This window comes from Ailuropoda melanoleuca, chromosome 2 (genome assembly GCF_002007445.2).
Source record: "Ailuropoda melanoleuca isolate Jingjing chromosome 2, ASM200744v2, whole genome shotgun sequence".
NCBI classification, from domain to species: Eukaryota; Metazoa; Chordata; class Mammalia; order Carnivora; family Ursidae; genus Ailuropoda; species Ailuropoda melanoleuca.
This window is the reverse complement of record NC_048219.1, coordinates 25,734,372-25,759,743: the sequence shown is the minus strand read 5'-3', so window position 1 is coordinate 25,759,743 and position 25,372 is coordinate 25,734,372. Positions and strand designations below refer to the sequence as shown.

Genomic DNA, 25,372 nt, shown 5'->3' with positions numbered 1-25,372 from the left:
TTTTTCACCTGGCCCAAGTCATCAATTCAGGTATAGCAGAATTCTGGCTAATGACCTGAACACCTTCCAGGGCTCAGGCAGTGTCATGATATCAAGGTACACACAAGAAGTACAGTCTCAGAGGGCATACATGGTACCTGGAAACAAAATTTACAATTAATTGCTAGAGCACCCCAAGCAGGACATGCATTAGGCTCAGTGTGGGACTTCCCACCCATGGGTTCTGAGTCAGTCTGAACAGTTTAGTTCAGCCCTTGGTTTCAAACAGATTTGCTTGTCCAGGATACCAGGTCATCTGGAGGTGTTCTCTATGGAAGTAAAGGAGCTGAGGCCACTGCCTCTGTCTCTTAGTCACACTGTCATGTGTGATTGTAGACTCAGCAGTCAGTTTGAATTCAGAGCACTTGCAGAAGCTTGGAAAGCCAGCATGGGGAGTTTTCCTTCAGGAAGAGAAGAGAGGAGAGTTTCCAAGAACAGTTTGGAAAAGCAAAGATTTTAATGCTTTCCTCCTTCCCCCAGATGCCAGGGTTTTGTTTCTGTTTTTTTCTCCTTTGTTACAAAGTCAGTGCATTTCATTTAGCAATCATAATTTCACTTTTTTTCTTTAACCATCCCCAACTCTCATCTAGACCTTTTCTCTGGAAGGATTGTGTATGCAAGAGGGACAAAAGATTTTTATAGAAAATCATTTTTATACAACTTCACCAGAAAGACACATCATATTTAGAAGTTGGTCAGGTCAAAATCCTGAATTACAAAAAAATTTCAAAATGAGTTTACATAAGCTCCTACTCCTTTTGCCCTGTTCATTTATCTGGTGAGCAGCCTAGAATAGATCAATCTCTTTTGGGGAACAGCACCATTTAATAATCAGATTGTCTTTCTAAGGTATGCATACCAGGAGAGAGGTGAAAAAGGTAGAGTTTATTAGTCTTCTGTTGCAAACGGCAACTAAGCTGGGAAGTTGAACACAAGTCAACAGCAGTGAGACATCTCCCAAAGGAAGTCAAGAGTCCAGTCTGTCAGGAATGGGCAGAGGGGTCACACTCCTTGTGGTGTACCCTATCCCAACTTGTAGCTTTTGGCAGGAATCACAAATTAGGAATGCAGTCAGTCTCTATCCCTAATATAAGCTGGTCAGCAGCTTGATTTTAGATGGTCCTATCAAAAAACCGAACTCTTTCCTACAGGCATTTGTATGCGACTCAGGTAGTATAGACAATACTTATGATGTTTTCAACATTTCAGGCCCCACAGAGAGGTGTGCGAAATTTACAACAGTTCCAGGGTCAGTCATGTTCATTGAGCTTACACTTGCTTTCAGTTCAGTACAGCACATTCTGATGCTGAAACAGCTCACAACAGAGTCAGGTTTTTGTTTAGAGTCAGGTCTAGACAATTAGGATCTGTGGATTTAGGATTCCAAAAGAAGCCAGCAACTTTTCTTCAGCAGCCGCAAAGCCAAGATGGCACAGGACCAGGCAGCAGTGTTCTAAATTCAAGTGACAAGCAAGGCTTTTCTAAGCCCTTTTGGTGTTGTCCAAATTTACCTATTCAAAAATATGCACACCACACCGGGAAATCATCAGCCTCTCAAGATCAGAGATCTGATTTTTTAAGAGCTCACTAGCAAACTAAAAACTGTTTTTTAAACTCCCAAGGTGTGTCTCTATCTGGAGATTACCTCTCTTTCCCGTGTTACTTCCCTTTTTCTAGAGGCTTCCATAAGCAAAAATCATTAGTTCTGGAGATTTATTTCTATTTCCAGTACTCAGTTTAAATTTTAACCCATTCACCAGTGGCAGAATCAAGGAAGTGTAGTGTTCTACTAACACAATTTGCAGCTTTCTTTAGTCAGGATGATTCCTCTAGCATTTATGAAATTAAAAGCATGTAATTTTTATATCCATTTTTACCATATATCCAGATACAATAGCCATAAGACCATTATTTTTTTAAATCCCCCCCTTTTCTCATTGCAAATTTACTCAAACACCTAGCAATACTTTTAGCATTTACAGGGTTAATATTAAAACTACGGGGGAAGATCCCTGCTGGAATGCAAGGGAAGATGGGAAGGGAGCAATACTTGGCTATTGCAGCAACAGAGGTGACAACAGCTAAACTGAAGAAATGGCTGGAGTGTTTTTCTCCCTTTTTTCCCCTCTTGTTTATCTAAAATTGTGCTCCAGCCCTGGGAACTAATTTAACTTTTTTTTTTCCTTCCCACTTGAAGGGGAGTACAATACAAACTTTTAGCATTTTTTGGCCTATCCAAAGCTCACCTTGGAAATTTTGTGATCCTTTTCTCTTGCCACCTGAGAGAACAAAAACCAAAGGCATTACAAGGCCGCACCTTTTTCCCTCATTTTAGTTAGTACAGCCAAAAGCAGTTAGGGGAGCCATGAAGCCAACTCTCCTGGATTAGATCTATCATTTTAAAATTCCATAGGTAACTTTTACCTGTCACAACAGATAGCAGCTGTTTCATACCATGGATGAATGACTTCATATCTACTCAGTCACCAAAGGTTGACCATTCCCTATCCCTTCAAACTTTCTTTTCTCAAACAATGCTTTCACCATATTTCAATGAGTCAGGTTGGGCTTTTTAATCCCACTTCTGACACCAACTGACACTATATCCACTCCAAGGTTTAATGATTGATTCCTTAGCAGAACTCAGAGAACCGAGCATATAGTAATACTCATGGCTATGGTTTATTACAGCAAAAGGATACAAAGCCAAATCAGCAAAGAGAAAAGGCATATGGGGCAAAGTCCAGCAGAGACCAGGCACAAGCTCCCAAATGTCCTCTCCCAGTAGAGTCACATGAGACACATTTAATTCCCCCAGCAATGATTTGAGACAATGCATGTGAAATGTTGCCAAGCAAGGAAGCTTATTAGGAACTGAGTACCCAGGGTTTTTAGTTGGAGACAGATCATGTATATACCCTCTCAGTGGCATGTCCCAAAATTCCAGAATCCCAGAAGGAAAGCAGGTGTTCAGCATAAATTACGTTGTTTGCCCAAATAGTTTAGGCATAGCGAGCCACTCTTACCAGTTCTGGGAATGGTGGGAAGCCTCTCCAAATCCAAGTTCCCAAATGCCAGCCAAGGGCCAATCTTGTAAGCAAGTCTTTCAGAAGAATGGCTGTCAGGTCTGCTATGTTAACCTTTCTCTGCACATATAATTTTACTATTTTTTTATAATTTTATTTTTTAAGATATTCACATGTCAGATTCATTTCTGGGGTTTACTACTGGGTATATGGGTGGAACTCTAAACTGGGAAACTTCTGCATTTGACTTTTTACTTTCACTTGTAACAGAACTTAGTCCTTTAGTGAAGGGTAAAAGTAGCCTCAGAAGAATACAGTTGAGGGGTACCTGGGTGGCTCAGTTGTTAAGCGCCTGCCTTCGGCTCAGGGCATGATCCCAGAACCCTGGGATCAAGCCCTGAATCGGGCTCCTCCTCTGGGAGCCTGCTTCTTCCTCTCCCACTCCCCCTGCTTGTGTTCCCTCTCTCACTGGCTGTCTCTCTCTGTCAAATAAATAAGTAAAATCTTAAAAAAAAAAAAAAAAAGAAAAAGAAAAGAAGAAGAAGAATACAGTTGATCCTTGAACAATATGAGGGTGAGGGGTGCCAACCCTCTGCAGTCAAAAATCCACATAAAACTTTTAACTTATGTACTAATAGCCTACTGGTGACTGCAAGCCTTATCAATAACATCAACAGTCGATTAACGCTTATTTTATATGTTATGTGTATTATATACTGTATTCTTGCAATAAAGTAAGATAGAGTAAAGAAAATCTTATTAAGGAGAAAATACATTGACAGTACTATACTATATTTATCGGAAAAAAACTGCATATAAGTGGACCCGCTCAGTTCAAATCATGTTGTTTAAGGGTCAGCTGTACTAACCAGCACTAGCTCAAGTCACCAGTACTAGCAAAATACCAGCTGTATTTTCCAAGGGAATTTTCAAGAGAACCTGAGGAAAGCACAATCCCTGGAAATGGTCATCTCCTAGTTCTAGAGTGCCACCATATTCAGTATAAACTTGCCCCCAAATCTGCAGTGGTCCTGCAGTTGTCCTTTAGGCTTCAGCCACTTTCCCTCACTGCAGAGGAAGAATACTTTCTTCAAACTGGCTACCTAAAATAAAGGTGGAGTTGTTTGTATTTATTTTCCCTTGCTTGTTTTATAAGCAAGTATAAATCAACACTGTAAAGATGATTTATTTAATACTACCTCTTCTTTTCAATCACATTTCAGAGGCATTGTAGCCTGAAACAAAAGCATGTACAGGCTATGGAGTCAAATGGACCTGGCATTGAGTTCTGGATCAGCTTTTCGTTGAGTGATCTTAGGTTACTTAATCTCTTGGCAAAAATGGGAATAACAATACCTACTTCAAAGGGCTGTTGTGAGCATTAAATGAAAAAATGAACATAAGATGTTTAATACATATAGCATTTACTACAGAGTATGAATATAATAATAGTAACTGGTATGATGTTAATGGTGACTATTTCTCTCCCCATCCCTTCTTTCTATCCTTACTTTTTCATTCATGTTTTGGTTTCAAGAAGACAAAGAACCTTTGTCCAATATTAACTTTTTGGAAACTACCAGCTTTCAAGTAAGGATATCAAACCTTGTGCCTTATAGGCCTAATAATAGTTCGAGAGTGATGTTCAACTAGAAATGTCTAGAGTTTAATATCTGCCTTCTGTTTTACCAAACGAGCAGATTTCTTTCATAGTTGGAAACATTCCTGAATTAGTCTGTGGTATTTTTCCTAGGGTGAGAGACAGGCCTATTTCCTCCTAGAGATTTTTACCTCATTTATGTCAGGGTCTTAGGGTCTGCTCTGTGTAAGCTCATTTAGTGCAATAACTATACTACGTCTTATTTGCCTTTGCACCTCTAGTTTCTGGCACTGGCTTTGCATAGGCCTAACACAGAGTAAGGACCCACAAAGATGTGAGTGGATATAGGATGGATAGAAGGATGTAGGGATGGCACATTATGGTGGGTGTGATGATGATTATGACATGGTCTTGGTCTACAAAGCCACATCTGGTGGGGGAGGTAAGGCAGGAAATCAGTGTAGCAGACACGGGATGACACATCCTGCCAAGTGAGGAACAACATGAAGAATACACTGTTTTGGCTGAACAAAAAGGTCTGTGTCAGTGGTACAGATTGTGGTGAGCAGTGTACCTGAGGTTAAAAGATTACTGTATTTTTATTTCATCTGTAGGCTATAGGGAGCTGTTGGTTTTAGAACTGAAGAAATACAGTTAGTTTTCATTTTTCACAGTAGTTATATTGTATAAAGTTGCTGCAAACACTGAGTTAGCAAATACTTAATATTGCTCCTAAGAGAAGTACAGGGTTAAGTTCCTATGAGCCTCTGGTTACAAGTTTTCATCAACCAATCAATACATAACTTTTTTTATGTGTGTTTCTGTTTGAAGACTTTTATTTAATATATAATGTTTCCTTAACGTTGAACTTGTGGCCAGCAATACTATAACTCATGCCTGGATTTAATATATAATGTTTCCTTAATGTTGAACTCGTGGCCAGCAATACTATAACTCATGCCTGGTACACACATTTTCTCCATAACGTGCATCACAGCCTTGTTAAAGGCTGTGGGAACACCACACAGCACTTCAGGACTATGCTTGCAGGCCATTTGAAACAGCAAAATCACTAAAAAAAAAAAAAAACACACACAAATGCAAAAACCATGACACTAAATCTACCAGAAGAACATTTGTTTGTACTGTGAGAGCTAAAACAATATTTAGTATTACCTTGTTTGACCTCATTTGGCAACATGGGTATCAGGCAACTCACCTTTTTCACCATTCTGCATGTGTTCTCACATGACCATGAAAATACTGCAAGTATAGATTTTGGAGTTACAAATAAATGTAAACGAATAGATGAATTTGCAAATATTAGAATCTGGAGTTATGAAGACCAATTATAATATGAGCTGTGTAGCCTTTTAAGAACACTTGCATAGCATTTTGCCATTTTCAAATATATTTTCACCTGTAACTTGCAAGTTAGTCTACATTTATTAATTTAATAAATATTTACTACATACCTCATTTTACCAGGTACTTGCTAGGCACTAAAGATACAAAATGTGACCAAAAGGCCTAATAGATGAAAGAACAAATAAAGATATTCAAAGGTCAGAAGTGTTGTGATAGCCCATGCTGGCTATAATGGGAACCCAGGGAATAAGTACAGGCCTTAGTTCTACTTGGAGATCAGTAAAGCTTCACAGAAGAAACAGGGTTTGGATAAAGTATTTTTAAAAAGGAATAGCAACTGGATTTAAATTAAAAAAAAAAAGAATAGCAATAAAAAGGAGTGAACTCTGATACATGAAACAACTCAGATGGATCTTGAAGGCATACTGCTGAGTGGAAATAGGCAATCTCAAAAGGTTGCACATACTGGATGATTCCATTTATATAACATTCTTGAATTGACAAAACTATGAGGATGGGAAACAAATTAGTGGTTGCCAGGGAATAAGGATAGAGGGTGTGATTGTAGGGGGTGGGTGTGACTATAAATTTCATAGCTTTATTCTGTATCTTAATCGTAGTGGTGGTTACACAGATCTGCACATGAGATAAAATTGCGTATAACCATTCACATACACACACCTAAATGAATAGACGTAAGAACTGATAAAATGTGGAGGCCTATAGTCTAGTTAATAGTATGATACCAGTGTCAATTTTCTGGTTTTTTATTATACTATAGTTAAATAAGAGCATACCATTGAGGGAAGCTGGTGAAGGATACAAGGGACTCTAGTATTTTTGCAACATCCTATGAGTTTATAGTTTTTCAAAATAAAAAGTTAAAAAATAAATGGGCATTTGCCAAGCAGAAGTATGAACAAAAACCATAGAACTATAAGCCAGCATATGTTGGGGAATTGCCCAGTTTTCTGTAATGGAATTTAGTATATGAAGTTGGGCACAGAAGGAATTGAAGTAGGAGACGAAAAAATACTGAAGAGCCTTCTGTGTATTAATCTGGCAAATATTATTTGAGCTCCTCTTATGCATGAGACATTGGGGTTATGGTAGTGAATAGGCTAGACAAAGTTCTTGCCCTCACAGAAACAAGTTTAGTGGAAATTTGAACTAGTTAAGATAGGTGTTAACCCTTGTAATAAAAATGAGAAATTTAGGCTTACAGCTGCCAAGCGGCTAACGCAAATTGACATAGCTAATAAGTTGCAGAGCAATGACTCCACTTAGGTCTTTTGATTTCATATTTTTGCCTTTTCCTTATCGTCTAAAACTTGTGGGTTATTTTTATCAAGAAGGATTAGAGTAGGGAGAGCCTGGAAAAAGGAGACCAGATAGGACTATTACAGTAGACAAGACAATAATAGGCTATGGAAATCTGAACTAAGCATCAATAAGCATGAAGAAAAGGCAGCAGAATCAGGATAAAGGAAGAATCAGTGGGATTTGGTGATTGCCAAACTATGTCCAGTGGGGGGTGGGAGTGGAGAAGGAGTTGTCAGAAGTAACTTAGAGGTTCTCAGCCTGAATGATGAGATGGTATTTACCATGTACAGAAATCAAGGAAGACAGATAAAGATTTCACTTGAGACAGATTTGTTGAGTCTGGGGTACCAGGAGAAAGTCTAGGTGGTGCTTTCTAACAGAGGATAGAGATTTAAACCCTGCGACTGCCAGAAAATGCCCCTGGCAGTGACTGGAGTAGATTTGAAGGAGATGAGTGATAGACAGTATAGGGTAGTGGTTAAGAGATTGTATTCTGGCATTCCAGACTGAATCTCAACTCTGCCATTTCCTAACTCCTTGATCTTGGGCAAATTACTTAACCTCTTTATAGCTCAGTTTCCTCACCTGTAAGATAAGGATGATAGTACCTACTTCATAAGGCTGTTGTAAAGATGAAATGAACTGATACTTATAAAGCACCAGCATGTAGTAAATGCTCAGTATATCTCAGCTGTTGGGATGAAGTTGATGGAAAGAAGAGGAAAGGTTTTTGCTAACCCATAGCGGTGTTGAGAGAACCAGTGGTATTATATAAGAAGACTCATCATTTATGTTCCTGACCAGATTAAAGAAATGCACAAAGGAGTTTTAAAAATATGTTTGAGGGAATTATAGCCATTTCATGGAAGCTGAATGAAATTCAGAGCCTTCACAAAATCTGCTTTTGCCCTTTCTACTCTACAAAGGACTTGGAGTGGTAGGGAGTGATGACAATGAATAAAAGCCATTTATTTTTGTGCCATCTTGTGAACAATCAAGTATATTAGTTCTCTGAAAGATAGGTATTATTCTCATTTTACAGATAAGGACATGAAAGCTTAGAGAGCTTAAATTTTTCAGGCTTGCACAATAAATGTTAATACCAGTATTTAATTCCCAAAACTCGGGTCCTTTCCCCATACCATACAAACATAAAATAGCATGACTGTTACTGATTATATATAGGTATGTTGAAGTATTTAAACCTTTACAAAATTATTTACTTTGCCCCAGAAGTTAATTTTATAAGGGGTTTATAAAGCACTATACCATTCAAAATTGTTATATCAGAAATCAAATAAACTTTTGAAGGCTTTACATACAATCCAATCTGACTCTATCTGGCCATAAATAAAAAATCATTAGTTCTGTGCTCAATATTCCAGTTGCTTCTGCAGACTTGCTTTACTCACTTAAAGTCTGTATAATAACCCCATTGTAAATACAAACAACTGCAAACGTGTATATGTGCAGATTAACCTTTTCTAGACACTCCTTGTAATTTTCAAACCCAGTGCTGGAGTTCCAAAGTGCATTAGCACTTGGATCAACATGCCAAATCCCCCCTGGGCCTCACTGCAGTGCCAGCTCCAGCTCCAGCCACAGCCCAAGCCCCAGCCTAGCCCCAGCCTACTGCACCCTGACCACACCCTGCTCTTTACCTGGTAGCAGGACCTCAAGGCTACATGTTTAATGTCTGTGGCTGAATCCCAAACCTGAAGATTCCTTTGACACTTCCAAATTTATTTCGCTTTCCTTCCTCTAGTTGGCTTTAACGTAAGAGCCTTGTGTGAACAGGCTTTCCTCTTGCATGTATTTTAGACTGTGAGAACTAGAAAAGACCCCTATATTATAGATGTAACAACCAAGATACAGAGAAGAAAAGGAACTTGATCAAGGTCTAGGAAAAACAAAAGATACCAAAAACAGAAATGCTTGGCCCAAGTTTACATAGTCACAAAATAAAATTAAGATGTATGTTTTTTAAACAAAAAAAAGAATTATACACATCAAATTATTTGGGATTGTGTCTAATTTATTTGAGTGTTCCCTAGTACTGTGCTTGGCACATAATGGGCAACTAATATTGAATTATTATGTATAAAAGTATAAGTCAGAAAAATGGTTAATTTGGTTGTAGGAAACAGTTATGCATATTAGAATGAGTCAAGGAAGAAGGAGAAATAAGGAGCTAATTGACACCCTAGGACTGAGGTGCTTACCTTCCTTGTGCTTCCCTGCTGAACCTCTTCCCTATCTGGTCTGAATTGCAGTGGGTCGATTTCTTGTCTGCATCCTGTCCTAGGTTCTCCATTCCTTGAGGACAGAGATAGTACCTTGTTCACTGTTGAGTCCCAGTGCCTAGCGCAGATTCTGACATTGTAGTAAACACTCAGGAAATATTTGTTTAGTAAATAAATGAAAAGAAATAAAGTATTCCTACCCATTCATGCATTCACTGTTTTTATTTGGTTTTTGCTTTTGTATTTTCCATCTCACAGGCAGAAACTCATGGTATCCTCGTGGTTTGGGCAGAGGCAAGAGAAGGACCACAGTATAGTGACATTTACCCTCACTTACTCCTGGTTTCCCTCGTGTCTCTCCCTCAACCTCCATGTTTCTCCCTGCCCCCTCCCCCTGCATAGTCATGGAAGAGAACTCCAAAGTCTTGGGGGGGAACCATGGAATCTCTGGAATTTAAGCTCTAGAAGTCACCCATCTGGTTAAAATTTTCAGGTATTTTTGTAAACAGCCAGTTGCCAGCCTCTCGTTTTGACGTCTCCAGCAGGACATTCTCAGAAAAGTGTGATAGACTAGAAAGGGAACTAACTGGGAACCAGGCGTCCGGGGCAGAGTTTCAGTTCTTTCAGCCATTTGTTGTGTGATTTCAAGAAAGGTACATACTCCTCTGAGTCTTATTTTCTTCATCTGAAATATGAGAAATTAAAATAAGTGCTTTCTTAATCTTCTTTCAGCTCTGATACTATGTGACTCTATGATTAAATGACCTGCATATAGATAATACCTGCCCTGTTGACAGCACTATTCTGAAAACTAGAGCAAAACCATTGGCTTTCTGGTCGTACTAGCTTTATTTAAGATCCTCTCCTCTCCTTTTATATGAGAATGTCTCTGTCCCAGGCAGTTCATGGGGACTTAAGCTTTTATTTACTGTAGCTGGAGGCTCCTATAAGCTGGGGCTTTGACAATATTTCACATTTATTTATCTGAGCCAGAGCTTAGGATCAGGTGGCAGCTAAGTCACTTAAGGTTATTCAGATGCATTGAAAATGTTGCTTAATAATTCAGAACCAGTTTTCTCTGTTTAGAGTATTAAGATTTTTTAAATCCTTCTAATTAGCCAATTCCAACAGCAGTTTAAATAGACAGGGAAAAATCTGTCCCTTTTGAAAGGGCAACTGATGCAAACTTACTGTCAGTCTCTGTGTCTGTGCAGCAGGACTGACTGAGGCAAGGGCCAGAGTCTGGAGCCAGGGAACCTAGTAGGGTGACCTCTTAATGGTATTACTGACAAGCTCTGCTTGCTGTTGCAATGAGGCTGGGGGAAGAGGCCTGGGAATACAGCTCTTCTTGGCTCCCTTTCTTTGGATTGGTGGACACTCCAGGGAGGAGTGAGGAACCTCCATTCAGTCATTTAGTAGCTCAGTCTTTCAACAAACATTTGTTGAATTCACACTGTTTCCAGCAAAACACTAAGCCCTGAGGATAGATAACCAGTGAGACCTCATTTTGTAACCTCGGAATTCAACCTAACTGGAGAGACAGACTCATAGACAAACCTGAGCGGTACGACAGACAAATAACTCCATGTGAGACTGTAGCTGACCCTTTGAGCCAGCTCCTCCAGGATTGTGTAGCCTTGCCTGGTCAAGTACAGTACAGTACAGTAGTGCTGGTTTAGCAAAGGACAAGCTCAGCTTGCCAGTGTCAGCCTTTCAGTTAAGTCTACCAGCAGACGTTGGCAACCGTCTTGTCCGAGGAGCCTGAGGTGAAACAGAGGTATTAGTGCAGCAAATGTGGACTGACCACATCCAGGGCAGGTGTAGAATAGGCACTTGAGGAAGAGACCACAATAAACATATATGACCTCTGCGTTCCAGGAGCCCATGGCCAGTGAATGGGAGAAGATGCCACTTATCATTAACTCTATTACAAGGAACCAAAGAATGGGATTAATTTAGGCTCTGTCACTTAGGCCTGGTTTTGTAGATGAGGTAGCATTTGAGGTGAGCCTTGAAGGATGTATAAGCTTCCAAGATGGAACTGGGGAGGAGGAACAGTCCAGTAGAGGAAACAACATAAGCAAAGGCTCAGAGAGAAGCACCAGACCTATTTGGGGAAAAACAAACTGCTCTAGTTGGCTAGAGCATAAGGTCTGTGAGGGGATAGTATTTAGAGAAAGAATGGGGCCAAGACACCACCACCCTTTCAAAACATTTATGCCCAGATATCACTTATTTGATGCATTTTTTCAAAAGAAAATAGAGTAACATCTATTTTGCCACTTAACTTTACAAATGTTGTTAATAGAGGCTTGCTCTATATTTTTCAGTGTTCCATGATGTACATTTCTGGTTTGATCATTTATTCAACAAGCATTTTTTTTAATTTTTTTTAAGATTTTTTTATTTATTTATTCGACAGAGATAGAGACAGCCAGCCAGAGAGAGAACACAAGCAGGGGGAGTGGGAGAGGAAGAAGCAGGCTCATAGAGGAAGAGCCTGATGTGGGGCTCGATCCCATAACGCCGGGATCATGCCCTGAGCCGAAGGCAGACGCTTAACCGCTGTGCCACCCAGGCGCCCCAACAAGCATTTTTTTTTAAAGATTTTATTTATTTAGTTGACAGAGACAGAGACAGACAGCAAGAGAGGGAACACAAGCAGGGGGAATGGGAGAGGAAGAAGCAGGCTCATAGCAGAGGAGCCTGATGTGGGGCTCAATCCCAGAACGCCGGGATCACGCCCTGAGCCGAAGGCAGATGCTTAACCACTGTGCCACCCAGGCGCCCCTCAACAAGCATTTATTGAGAGCATGTAATGCACCAAGTTCTTTGCTGGAAGCTGGGAATAGAGGAAACACACAATTTCTGTCCTTAAGTTGCTCAGTCTTATCCAGGAGACATTCGTGTAAAGCACAATGGAAGACAAGCTGTGTAGATGTTCCTAGCAGGTATCTAAGTGGTGCATCAGATGCAACATCCTTATTTAACAGAAGGAAACTCAGAGGAGGAAAAGTGACTTGCCCGAGATCATACAGTTAGCAGCTGCGTGCTAGAGCTAGGGGCCAGGTTTGCAGTCTCTCAAAGGGTGCTTGTTCTCTTCTGTCCTCCTCTACTCTGAGCCCTAACCTTTTGTGGACATGAGGACTGGACTGACAGGAAATAAGCATGAAGAAAGTCTGGCTAGTGCATATCCCCAGCCACCTTCAGGTACCACTTCCTTAGCATCTTCTCTCCTAAATACTTTTGCTTCTCATCATGGTACTTTTCCTTAAGTCCAAGAGAGAGTATGGGAGTTTCTGGTGTAAGTTGGGTATTGTACAGGCGCCTGCTGGACCAACCTTCAAAGAAAACACCTGTTCTGTTCATGATTCTTGCCTTCCAGTTTCATAAGCTTTTGGGCAGATGAAATGTAATATCAAAATAGCTCAGAGAGAGCCTTGGTAACATTTAAGATATTGAACGTGCTGCATCTGGTAACTAGAAAATTTAATGATCTCCTGCTGTTTTGGTAATTGGATAAGTAAATACATCAGAATAAATCACACCGGCAAGTCTTTTGTATGTCGTTACGGACTCAACTCTTTTAACTCCTGTTCAAAGCTCCAGCTCTTGAGTGGTGTTTGCGTGCAGAGTTACGCACACACCAGCTCATGTGGCCCTGCTTGAGTACTAAAATGCATTCAAAATGCTCACTTTCCCCCTAGCCACTCTGCCTGAAGAGCACACCGAGCATGCCACTCCAGATGCCTCTGAAGCCAGGGAGAAAAGTTTTTTCAAAAGTTTAAACTAAACCTAATAAGACATTCAAGTCCTTCATGATCTATCTCCAAACTGTCCTTCCAGCCATGTCTTCCATTATGGATGTGCTATAAGCCTTGCCAGAAACACCATCCATTTACAAATTGGGGAAATGAGGCCAAAGCCAAAGGGGACTATCCCATTATAGTAAGGAATCATGTACGAATTTTAAGTAGGAGAGAGGCAGGATCAGACATTTTGTTCAACTCTCAAATGACAGTGTGAAAGACGGACCCAGAGGGAAAGAGGGAAATGGTCCATTAGAACCTGTTAGGTGTTGGGTGATGTTGTCACCAGCTTCCAGATGAGAAATTTGGGTCTTCTGGAGGTTGAGTGACTTGCTCAAGAGCATACATGCAGAACTAGAATTCAAAACCCACCAGTGCTTTTTCTTATTTCCTCCCTAATTAGCACTTAAAGGCCTAGTGGTGAAACTGCCGGGCAAACAGTAATTAGGGTTTTTCAGAAAGTTTTCACACTGAGGAAACAGTTCTGAACCTGACCAGTTTACAGGTTTCTCTCCAAACACAGTTGGTAGCATTATAGACCAATCTTTTATCAGAGGCATCCGAGGAACTGTGTGTACAAAGGCCTGTCTGCCTTCCATGATATCAGCCCCTGAGAGTGATGCATATCCCCCAGACCAATGCTTCCAGCCTTTTACAAATCACTGCACACATTGAAAATGTTTGTGTGCCTCCTTGGAGTAACCACACTAAGCTGCTCAGGGTTAGAGGCAACCCAGCCCTGAGGATCCTAGTTGCCCTAAGGGATGAGGAGGCTGGCATCCTGGCACACCACTGGGGCTAATCTGCATAGATTTCTCTTGCCATACCATAGAATCCTCATTCATGAATTTGCCTCTACCCCAATTTATTAAATTTTCAGGGACAGTGAGATTGTGAACCATTCTCTAAAGTAGGACTTCCTTTTATTTACTTGAAATCATGTCTTCCAGAGCTCGAGGGACTAATCTTGGGACCTGTCTTCCTAGAATGAAGACACATGCCTGTTCTCATTTTTTTTGTGCTCTCTATTCTTTTGCTCTTTTTCTGATTTTTACATTCACTCTGCACACTTGGATCTTCTGTTTCTAGACTAAAGAGGCTTCCCTTCCCATCCCCATGTTACCCATCTTGATAGAAGCCTCTCTGTTCTCTCTGGGCTTTCCTTGCCAACACTGTTGTTTAATAGTATAGTGACCAAAGCCACTATCAAAGATACCAATGCAAGGAGAGGGTCACATCTTTCATTTGGTTTTCAGGGTCTCCCTGACAGTATGCCAAGTTTGAGGCCATTTTGACATTAGTAACACTTTAGAGTTGGTATCCTCATTAAAAGCCTGTCTAAAGGACAGGCTAGGAATGAAGAATCTAGATTTGGTCCCACATTTGCCGTGAATGCTAAGTAATCTAGGGCAAGTTCTTTTCCCTCACTGGACTTTTCTGTCCCCATCTGTTACAGAGATAACCTCTAAAAATCCCCTTCAGGGGTGCCTGGGTGGCTCAGTCAGTTAAGCGTCTGCCTTCAGCTCAGGTCATGATCTCAGGGTCCTGGATTGAGCCCCACATCAGGCTCCCCGCTTAGCAGGTAGTCTGATTCTCCCTCCCCCTCTCCCTCTGTGTGCTTGCTGTCTCTCTCTCAAATAAATAAAAAAATTTTTAAAAAATAAATAAAAAATAAAAATGCCCTCCCGTTCTGACAATCACTGGATTTGTGATAATTGAACTAGAAATTTGTCCAAATGCCTGACATAGTAATACACTCTGTTTTGGGGAGATATGTGCTTCAGTTACATGAGGAGATGGTCCTTCCATGCAAGAGACTTAGAATAAATAGTCTAGTGTATTACTACAATACAAATATTATCTGGTGTGGTGGTTAAGAACACAGGCTTTGGAGCCAAACCTAGTTTTAGATCCTTGTTCTGCCACTTCCTGCCTGTGCTGTCTTAGGCAGGTTATATAATCTCGCTAAGCTTCTATTTCTCATTTTTAAAGTGGAGGTAATAGCATCTCCCTCACAGCGTTGTGTAGTGCTTGTGAACCACTTAGAAGAATTAGCACCTGGTAAGCTCCCAGAAAATGGCTAACTGTCACCATTATTATTATGTGATAAAACAAAGAACAGATGAGGCAACCTACAAGATATAATTTTTATCCCTTTGCCACTTTAGTTTTCTCTCCCTTTGTTCTTCCTTTAACTTTTCTTTCATTCTCCCTTCTTCCCATCTAAAAAAAAAAAAGGTCAAGGAAAGAAAATGTCTTGCGGGACCCTATTCTTTGCAACTGCAGAAGCCCATCCAGCCTCACTCTGTAGCACACCAGTTACTCTACCATAGTTTAATAATGAAAAAAGAAGCATCTGTCCTTGTTTTCTGGAAACTTTTGCCCCCGTGCTGCTGCTTTCCTGTGATCCAAGGAGACATACTGGTCCAGAAACTACACAGGAAGCTGGGATGGAAATAAGCCATAGAGCAGTCACATAGTGGGACCCCTCCAGATTGAAAGTTCCTTTTGGGGTTACATTGCCACCTACAGCAAATGTAGAGGAGAAGTTGCTAGGAGCTAAAACTGGCATTGCTGTGCTTGGTGATGATGACGATGAGGGTGATGAGGATGGTGATGGTGAGTAATCCCTTATGTTTGCAAAAGACTTTATAGTTACCAAAGCCTTTTCACGCCCTGACCAGCAGATCAGTTCTTATGTTCTCACTCTGATACTTTGTGGGTGTAACTGGCCTCTTCAGGGATTCAAGAGGTATTTAAAGAATATGGACGATTAGCTTGGATAGGACCAAGTTGACAGTAACAAAAAATAGCCAGTGTTCCTGTGAGGAACAACAAAGCTCATACCACAACAGGGACATGAGCTATGATACAGCTGCAGAGTCCATGCTGCTTTTATGCTCAAGGGAACATTAACTTCTCTGTTTAGAAGTAGGATCAGAGGTTAAGAGCCAATGAAGAGGGATACATCGGATATAGTCTGGAAGCTCACAAACCTGGCTGCAAATTCTAGCCTTATCTCTCCTACTTGTGTAATCCTGGGCAAATCTCTTAACCACTTTTGACCTCAGAGAATTCATCTATAAAATGGGAATAATAGGAGTACTTATCTCAGCACTGTGACGACAATTTAATTAGATAATCTATAGAACAACTAGTATAGCGTGTGGCACTTATAAAATGCCAAATAAATGGTAACTTTTTTTGTAGTGATAACATTAATGATTATTTTTTAAACTTGTGGTATTTAATATGCATTTTTAAAATTCAGTAATTAACAGAATGAATTACTCCTAGCATACCAAAGAGGTTAGTTGTGGGGTGCCTGGGTGGCTCAGTCAGTTAAGCATCCACCTCTTGATTTCAGCTCAGGTCATGATCTCAGGGTCGTGGGCTCCCCACTTGGTGGACTCAGCAGGGAGTCTGCTTAAGATTTTCTCTCTCTCTCTCTCCCCCTCTGCCCCTCCTTCCGCTCTCTCCAAAATAATATTTAAAAAAAAAAAAAGATTAGTTCTCCCATGCTCAAAGTAAATGCTAATTTTGAACGTAAACAAAAGCATATATATATATATATATATATATATATATATATATATTATATATATATTCAGCTTCAGTATAATTTGGGAACTTAACATAAGCAGCCTTTGTGCTGCCTCCTAGGGTAGAAAGAGCTCAGGATTTGAAGTGAGAAGATGTGGGTTCAAATGTGAGCTCCACCAATTTCTGGTTGTATGACCGTAAGTAATGTCCTTGTTTGAGCTTTGGTGTTCTCATCTGTTAAAATGAGAATAAAGTAGTCCAATCTCTTAGAATAGCTCTGGGGTTTAGATAAAATATGTGAAGGTGGTGTGAGAGCTATAAAACGATAGTCATTGTTATGTACACATTCTTCAGAAAGAAGTTTGGGGGCACATTCATTTTGTGTTCAGATAACTTGTTTAAAAAGCATGTCTTTAAGAACAAGCTTTGTTGTGGCTTTATGGGTGGGAAATGTATTTAGAATTGATTAATGCCCTTACTGGGTGATTCTCATCTTCTAATCAAGGCTGAATAGACTTTGAGAAAAAAAAGAGTGGCAACCCTTACATCAAGTTACACAAATCATAATTGTAAAGCACTTGTTTAGTGCTCTGGGGGTATTTGGGGTTTTAAGTGTCATTTAAATAATACCCCTTCGCTTAACCTGTTCAAGACGAATTGAAAGACATAAGACCAACTGAAAGACAGACAAAGGACTCAGGGGGAATACAAATACCACGTTTGTTACTGAGAAAGTTGATCAGAGACTGTGGTTTGGGATCTGCTCAGGGGGCTTACTGATATATTCTTTGCCCCAAAATTAGACAGACTTACCCACAAAGTCCTTGGTCTACAACTGGAGAAGCAAGTTTGGCTCCGGAAAAGGGAAAGGAAAGGGCTGAGCTTAGATTCTTCACCCACACTCACCAAACAGATAGGTCTTCATTTCACCCTGTGTGAGAGATGGGGAGAGCATCCCAGAGTCCCTCCATGTGGAAGCATGAGTATGAAATGTTTCATGGTTATAAGCTTCATCTTATTAAATCTTCACAACAACTCTGGATGGCAAAAATGTCTCTATTATAAATAAACAATGCACCAGAAAATTAAGTAACTTACCCATGGTCATCGGAGAGTTAGGAGGTTTTAGCAATGGAATCCAACCCAGGTCTCTCTCCCTAGGTCATTGGGGAGCTCACATCATACAAATGACATCTACTAAGACATAAATAAGACATTGAATCATAATAGCTGCCATGTGTGAAGCTCCGTGATGGCTATTTTAATCCCTACAACAACCCTTTCACCCAGTAGAGACGGAGCTCTAAATCTTCTGACAACAGCCAAGAATTCGAATTTGAACCCAAATGTTTCTCTTTCCAAAGCCCAACAGCAGCCCAGTTGACCCCATTGAATCATTAACCCCGACATTTTTAAAAATGCAAAAATTAAAGCGTAGAGAAGAAAAGTGACTTATCCAAAGTTGTACCACTAGAGCCGGAACTACAACCTGTACATTCTGGCCCTTTACATCCTGACAGCATTAGATACTATGCAGCCTTAGCCATCAGTACAAAAGAATATGGAGGAGGGAGAGCTTGCTGAGAGCCGAAAGTGAGTGAGTGAGTGTTTGCAGAGGCTGCATGGTCTGTTTGTCTGTCTATCTGTCTATTGTAGATGATGGGATCTAGTTGTCTTTCACGTCTGTGGGCGGGAAAAGGAGGAAGAAGGGGTATGGATGAGATTCTAGTGTTTGCTCTCTGAGTGAGCTACAAAAGGACTGTAAATTTTCCACCAGAGTAGCAAAGAGCTGCTCCTGGGGGTCAGGCTGTGCAAGGCTCCTTCCACTCTCAGTGCTGTCAGCTCACAGCACAGTCTAGAAAGTGGTGGTGCTGGTAGCCCAGAGGGGAGCAGCAGTTGGAATCATATAGTATGTAGCCTTTTCAGATGGACTTCTTTCACTTAGCATTTAAGATTCCTCCAGGTCTTTTCATGGCTTAATAGCTCATTTTTTTAGTGTTGAATAATATTCCATCGTGGGGATGCATCACAGTTTATCTGTTTACCTACTGAAAGACATCTTGGATGCTTCCGAGTTTTGGGCAATTAGGAATAAGGTGCTATAAATATCTGTGTGCAGATTTTTGTGTGGACCTAAGTTTTCAGCTCCTTTGGGTTAATACCAAGGAGTATGATTACTGGATTATACAGTAAGAATAGGGTTAGTTTTGTAAAAACCACCTAACTGTCTTCCAAAGTACTATGCCATTTTGCCTTCCCACCAGCAATGAATGAGAGTTCCTGTTGCTCCACGTCCTCACCAGCATTGGGTGTTTTCCGTGTTCTAGATGTTGGCCATTCTAATGGGTGTGTAGTGGTACCTCATTGTTATTTAATTTGCATTTCCCTGATAGCATATGATAAAAGGAACATCTTTTCATATATTTATTTGCCATTTGTAGTAGCTCTTCTTTGATGAAGTATCTTTAAGGTCTTTGGCCCATTTTTTAATTGGATTGTTCATATTCTTATTGTTGAGTTTTAAGAATTCTTTGTATATTTTGGATAATCATTCTTTATCAGATATGTCTTTTGCAAATATTTTTCCCCAGTCTATGGCTTGTCTTCTCATTCTTTTGACAGTGTGTTTTGCAGAAGTTTTTAATTTTAATGAAGCCCGGCTTTATCAATTATTTCTTTTGTGGATCGTGCTTTTGGTATTGTATCTAAAAAAATCAAAGCCGTTCCCAAGGTCATCTAGGTTTTGTCCTGTTATCTTCTAGGAATTTTATAGTTTTGTGTTTTACTTTAAGTCTGTAATCCATTTGAGTTAATTTTTGGAAAGGGTATAAGGTCTGCGTCTAGATCTCTCTCTTTTTTTTTTTTTTTTTTTTTCACATCAGTGTTCAGTTGTTCCAGCACCATTTGTTGAACCTAGCATTTTTTCCTAAATGTGAAAATATTAGATCCAAACTTAACCTTTATTCAATTTCAAAATAAAAGCATTACTTCAGAAAATTAAGTAAAGTAACACGGACTGATAATATCCATATATGACTGTGAGTTAATGTTTGTATAAATATGTTGCAAACTATACTATGCGTATATTGCTGTTACTATTATTTTTAGTATCACTCAGCTCCTGCTCTCAGGTGGCCCCCAGTCTGGTGGTAGTAGTATATTTATGCTCAGGTATTTTTTTTTTTAAGTGAGAGGCAGAATGGTTTGGCTAGAAGGAACCCCAAAACGGAAGTCAAAAAGTATGGGGTAGAGCACTACATCTTCCCCTTAACTGTGTGACCTGGGCCAAGTCACTTGACCTCTGTGAGCCTCAGGAGGGCAACTTGTGAAATGAAAGTATTGGACTTTTGGCACTTAAGGAACTTTCTCACCCTAACATTCTGGGACTCTATTTGGTATGGCCTAGGATGAGATTCTGTCACACTGATTAACGTCTTTCTCAGCAGCAGTATTAGACTTTTTTTAAAAAGGAACTGAAGCCCAAAGTAGTAATAGAAATAAGATGTATATGAAAGTTCAAACTGCTGAGAAAATTGATCTCGGAAAGAATAGCTCTATTTATCCCATTTTTGCTAAAATAAACAAGTTTCATAAAACCAAATTGCTAAGGTATTAATTTAATTGGAAAATATATCATTCAGGTTCCCTAAGTATAATGAATAAAATGTCAAGGTGATTGACTTTACTTTTCTAAGATAGACGAAGTCAGGCCATTCCTCTTATCTGAAAATGCTCCTCCCCTCGCAAGGAGTCCCCAAGGGTGGGTTTCTCTGTTGATTTAGAGAGTCAATAATTCAGTAAAGTCCCAGGTAAATGGCAGAACAGAAGCTAAGATTGGGTTTTTGTATTCGTATTTTATAAACATTTCAGGATTTTTTTTTTCCTGGCCCTTGATCTTTTGCCATTCTTAAAGTGAAGATCTTATATCTTGGAAGCTTGGTTAGAAACTGAACTTTACATCAAAAACCAGGGATGTACTGTATGGTGACTAACATAGTATAATAAAAAAAACACTATTATTAAAAAAAAGAAAGAAAGAAACAACCTTAGGGTCATCTCAACCAACTTTTTTCTCTGGATGGATCCAATTCTTAGCCACACCCCTGGCTGAATATTCTTAGCCGTTCAACATATGGATTCCAAGACTAGATTCACATCCTGGCTCTGTCCTGAATAGCTTTGAGACCTTGGGCGAGTTACTTAATGTGTTCCATGGATCAGTTTTCTCATCTGCAAAATGGGAATAATAATTGTACCTACCTCAGAAGGTTATTATGCAGATTAAATTATTTTGTTAAATATGCTGGTATTATTTTGTACCAACCTGCTTTTGCTCCTGGTACAAAATAAATGCTGAATATATGTTACCTGTAACTGTTATCTTCATGACCTTCTCAAATATGCCCTTATTTGAATGCTTCTAGGGATAAGAGAGAATGCACTCTCTGTCCCCACCCCTCCCTCCTCCTCCATTGCCACAAGGCAGCCCACTGACCTGTTAGCCAGAAGCACTCGGTTTAGCATGAGCTTCGGAGTCAGATAGACTTGAGGGTGAAATCTTATTCTGTCTGCATCTTAATGTGATAACCTATGGTGTCTTCAACTGTAAAAGGCAGTAATAATAACTACTTCATTTGGCTCTTTTGAGGACTAGAGTACTATATATAAAGTGCTTAACATGGTTCCGGCTGCATGGTAGGTACTCAATAAATGATAGTTGCCGCTGTGATGATGGTTAGGAAGAACAAGAAGAAAACAGAACAGAAGGAGGAAGAAGAAAGTAGCGTGGCAGCACACCAGCAGCTTCAAGAGTTCTTTCTGGCCACGTGAATTCTGCGTCCCTGCGATTTTACCTCACCAGTCCCAGCCCTGCCCGCTGGTGCTGCACATAACATGTCTGATCTACTTGGCGGTCCCTCGGCTACCTCTTTCCCCATAGCAGCAGCCACCACAGCCACTTCTCAGTTCCCTCTTGACTGACCCAGAGCACTGCAAGATGGTTCCACAGCATAGCCACCTGTCTTGCAGGGGAGAACCTCATCCCCCTAGGTTCCCCTACAGCCTTTTTGTCCGTGTCAGGCAAAAAAAGAGTGGAAGCAGAGGTTGTCTTTTTGTTTGTTTTGAAATTCCTATCTGAAATGACCTCCAAAGAAGAAAACAATTGCTTCTGATCTGGGGTACCAGAAAGAACAGCCCCCAAACAGCCGTGTTTGCTGGGAAGTAGTTCAGCACAGCCTCCCTGAAACCATCCAAGGAGGTCTCTAGTTATTGAGGCATTATGCTATCAGGGCAGAAATAAGAAAGGCAGCCTGGTGCAGTCCTGAGTTCCAGGAGACTTCAGGAAAAGAGCCCCAGCTTTGAAGTGAGACCAGGACCCCTCTCGAAGGCAGCATTCTAGCCAGTAATGGCTACCACTGACTGAGCATGTACTGGCTTGGGCACCGTACCAGAAGCTTTACCAACACTCCATTTAACCATCACACCAACCTAGGAAAGAGAAACTAATTATTCTCATCTTAGAGATGGGAAAACCTAGGCTCTCTGGTTATAGAACTTCAAGGTCTATGGGTAGTAAAATGAGAACAGGGATTCGAATCTAAGTTTGCTACTGTCTTTTTAACCACTATACTGCATAGACAGACCCTTACTAACCACGTGGCCTTAAACAAGTGGCAGCCACTTTGAGCCTCAATTTTGCCTATCTACCTTGCATGGTTGTTACAGGAATTAAATGAAATAATGTGAAGTCCCTGGCCTGTAATAGGTGTTCAAGAAACTTTAGTTTCCTCCTTTGCAAGTCCTAGCTGTCTCACCCAAAGTGACGGAGAAAATCACGTAACTTTCCTGGGACACAGTTTTCTGAACCTCTGACCTTGTATGTTGACGGTTTAGGCAGGGTGCAGTTTGGGCCCGAGGCTCAGCCTCCCAGCCTGTTTTGCTTCATAGCATTTCTGCTGGTATACATAGGCTCTGGCACTATTATGATTATGGTTTCTCCCAACAAACATCATATTTACAAACCACAAATAACAAAGTACAAGGTGCCGGAAGAGCTCTGGCATGTTAATTAAGAACAATAGCGGAAGCAGCTGGGCAGAAAATACCACGAGCCTGAAGCAGAGGCTCTGTTGACAAGAGACAGCGCAATATTGTACGTTAATTGGGGAAGTGGGTAAACATTTGCCAGCAGCTTGCCCCCCAGTGCATTGGAAGACAGACAGCAGGCTGGGCGCCCCCCCACCCCGCCACCGCCTTGCCTGCCCGTCTGCCCAGAACCCAAGAGATACCAGTAGAGCTGCTTTGCTCTGGGTTCCTTAGAAGCAGAGAGGATTCTGGAGGTTGATGTGTCTCCCTAATGACCCTCCTGGGCATACCAGGTTTCCATCTGGATACAGTCGAAGATAGTGTTCTTCCTTCAGCTCTCCAGCCTGCTTGTGACACTAGGCCTCCCAGGGCCCTCATCCCCCTTGACTAGAAGAAGACAGCAGAGCCATCTCATTAGTTGTGGCTTAAATTGAGCAGAGGACAGGACTGCTAGCCTTAGATGCTGTATTCCCTGAGGACCACAGGCCCAGAGCCCCTGTATCTCATACAGCAGACTACCCAGCCTCCCATCACACACACTCAGACTTGTCCATTTATCTGTGCGTCTGTCCATCCCTAGTTACTCACATACACAGTAGCCATCATTGAACACCTGCTCTGTGCTGGACACTGTGCTAATTATGTATTTTTTCTCATTTAATCCTCACATCAGTCCTGCATGGTTGATATTAACTCCAAAGCCACAAAGCTAATAGCCAACACAGCTGTGATTTAAACTGGAATCTTTCTGGCTCCAAAGCCCACTGTCACTTCCACTAAACTAGTATTTCTCAACTTTTTAGAATTCATGCTCCCTCCTGATAAATAGGAAAACTCTGTTTCTTTCTCTTGCTCTCAGATTCATAAATCCTCCATCCCTGCCCCTGGCCTAGGAGGTCATAAAGCTACTTTAGGATTCCTGTATGACTAGCATTTCCCAACCGAGCCAAGATTTTGTGTAGCTTTACTCTCTATAGTTCATGTTATTAGATAATGGTTTTTTAATTTCTAAAATATAAAGTCTTATCATAGCATTGACCCATTTTTTCAGACTAAATACCCTCCCACCCCACCAACAAGGAGACTGTGACACGCCTTCCTAGGGAGACTCTTCCTCGGGGGAGAATATTCATCTTTGGACATTGTCCAGTTTACTACAGGAAGTGTTAGCCAGAAGATCAGCCCCGAGAACTTAGCTCTTTTCCTACCAAGCAGAAAAGTCCGTCCATGCTGTCAGGAGTTAACCAAGCAGAGGTCCCCAAGAATGCCAATCAGTTGTTTAGCCAGTACCATTTCCTAAGGGGCTCCTGTTCTGTGGGCCAAGCTGTGCCTGCCCAGGGTCACGCGCTAGTTCGTCCACTAAACTATGAGATGGGACCTCTCTGAACCCTGGTTTCCTCGGTTCTGAGATGGAAATAGCACCGCCTACGTCACAAGTTTATGGTGAGCATCAAATAAGATAACAGATTTGGAAATGCTCAGGCCACTGCACAGCAGGCTGAGAGTCCGTGTGCACAGGTAGGGCCTGAACACCTTATGGAGAAAAGAGCACTTGTTCCAATCTTTTAAGTATGTATTCTTTCTTTTTAGGTAACCCAGCTGGACCCAAATAAATCATTATTGGAGGTGAAGTTGTTCCCTCAAGAAACCCTTTTCCTTGAAGCAAAAGAGTAAACATGGCCCAGCAGTGGAACCAGCCATTCCTTGACAAGCCAGAGGCCTGCGTCAAGAGAAGGGCTCCTCACCAACCCACCTACACGCTCGTTTCACTCAACTCAATGTCACACTTCTGCCTCTTGCAAGATTGCTGGAAAAAAGTAATAATAAACATAGCTACTTAAAATTTCCCATCCACGAGTATGTGTTCCCAGCCCTCATAGAGAATTACAACTCTGCAGCCCTCCCTTATCCCCTTCACCTCACCCTTGTTCAATGACTAATGCACTGTTCCAGTGTGAGTGACCACGAAGTAGAATTTTTACCTCTCCAGTGCCCGTCGTTTCCCCACACTGTCTAGGACAGTTCTGTCTGCCCTGTGACACCAGGATGCTATGTATTTGATATGTCTCATTGAGCCAGGGCTCGTACACCTCTGCCTTTTTATTTTCATGACTGGATTTCTACTTTGTCACCTAATTTTAAGCGGCATGGGGGAAAAAGTCAAATGGGACTTCTCAGCATGGAGATTAAACATTGTTGTAGGAAAAAAAAGCATATCATTTTTGTTGGTACTTTCTGACTTCTTTACTAAGATGTAAGGTTGTGTTTGAGGACTGCCTGTGACATATATGGAAGATACTTACTTACTGCAGCTGCCTCGGGTCTCCAGGTTCCATC

The 25,372-nt window shown here is 40.9% G+C and overlaps 1 protein-coding gene across 3 annotated transcripts in view; it reads left to right on the top strand.

Annotated features, from left to right (window-relative positions):
• FAF1 (Fas associated factor 1) overlaps positions 1-24,887 on the top strand; it is a 474,879-nt gene extending 449,992 nt beyond the window's left edge. For all 3 annotated transcript variants that reach the window (XM_011227828.3, XM_034652358.1, XM_034652351.1), the window contains exon 19: positions 24,626-24,887. In XM_011227828.3, coding sequence (XP_011226130.2) covers positions 24,626-24,709 — 84 coding nt within the window. In that variant the 3' untranslated portion in view covers positions 24,710-24,887. The remainder of the gene's footprint in view (positions 1-24,625) is intronic.
• The last annotated feature ends 485 nt before the right edge of the window (positions 24,888-25,372 follow it).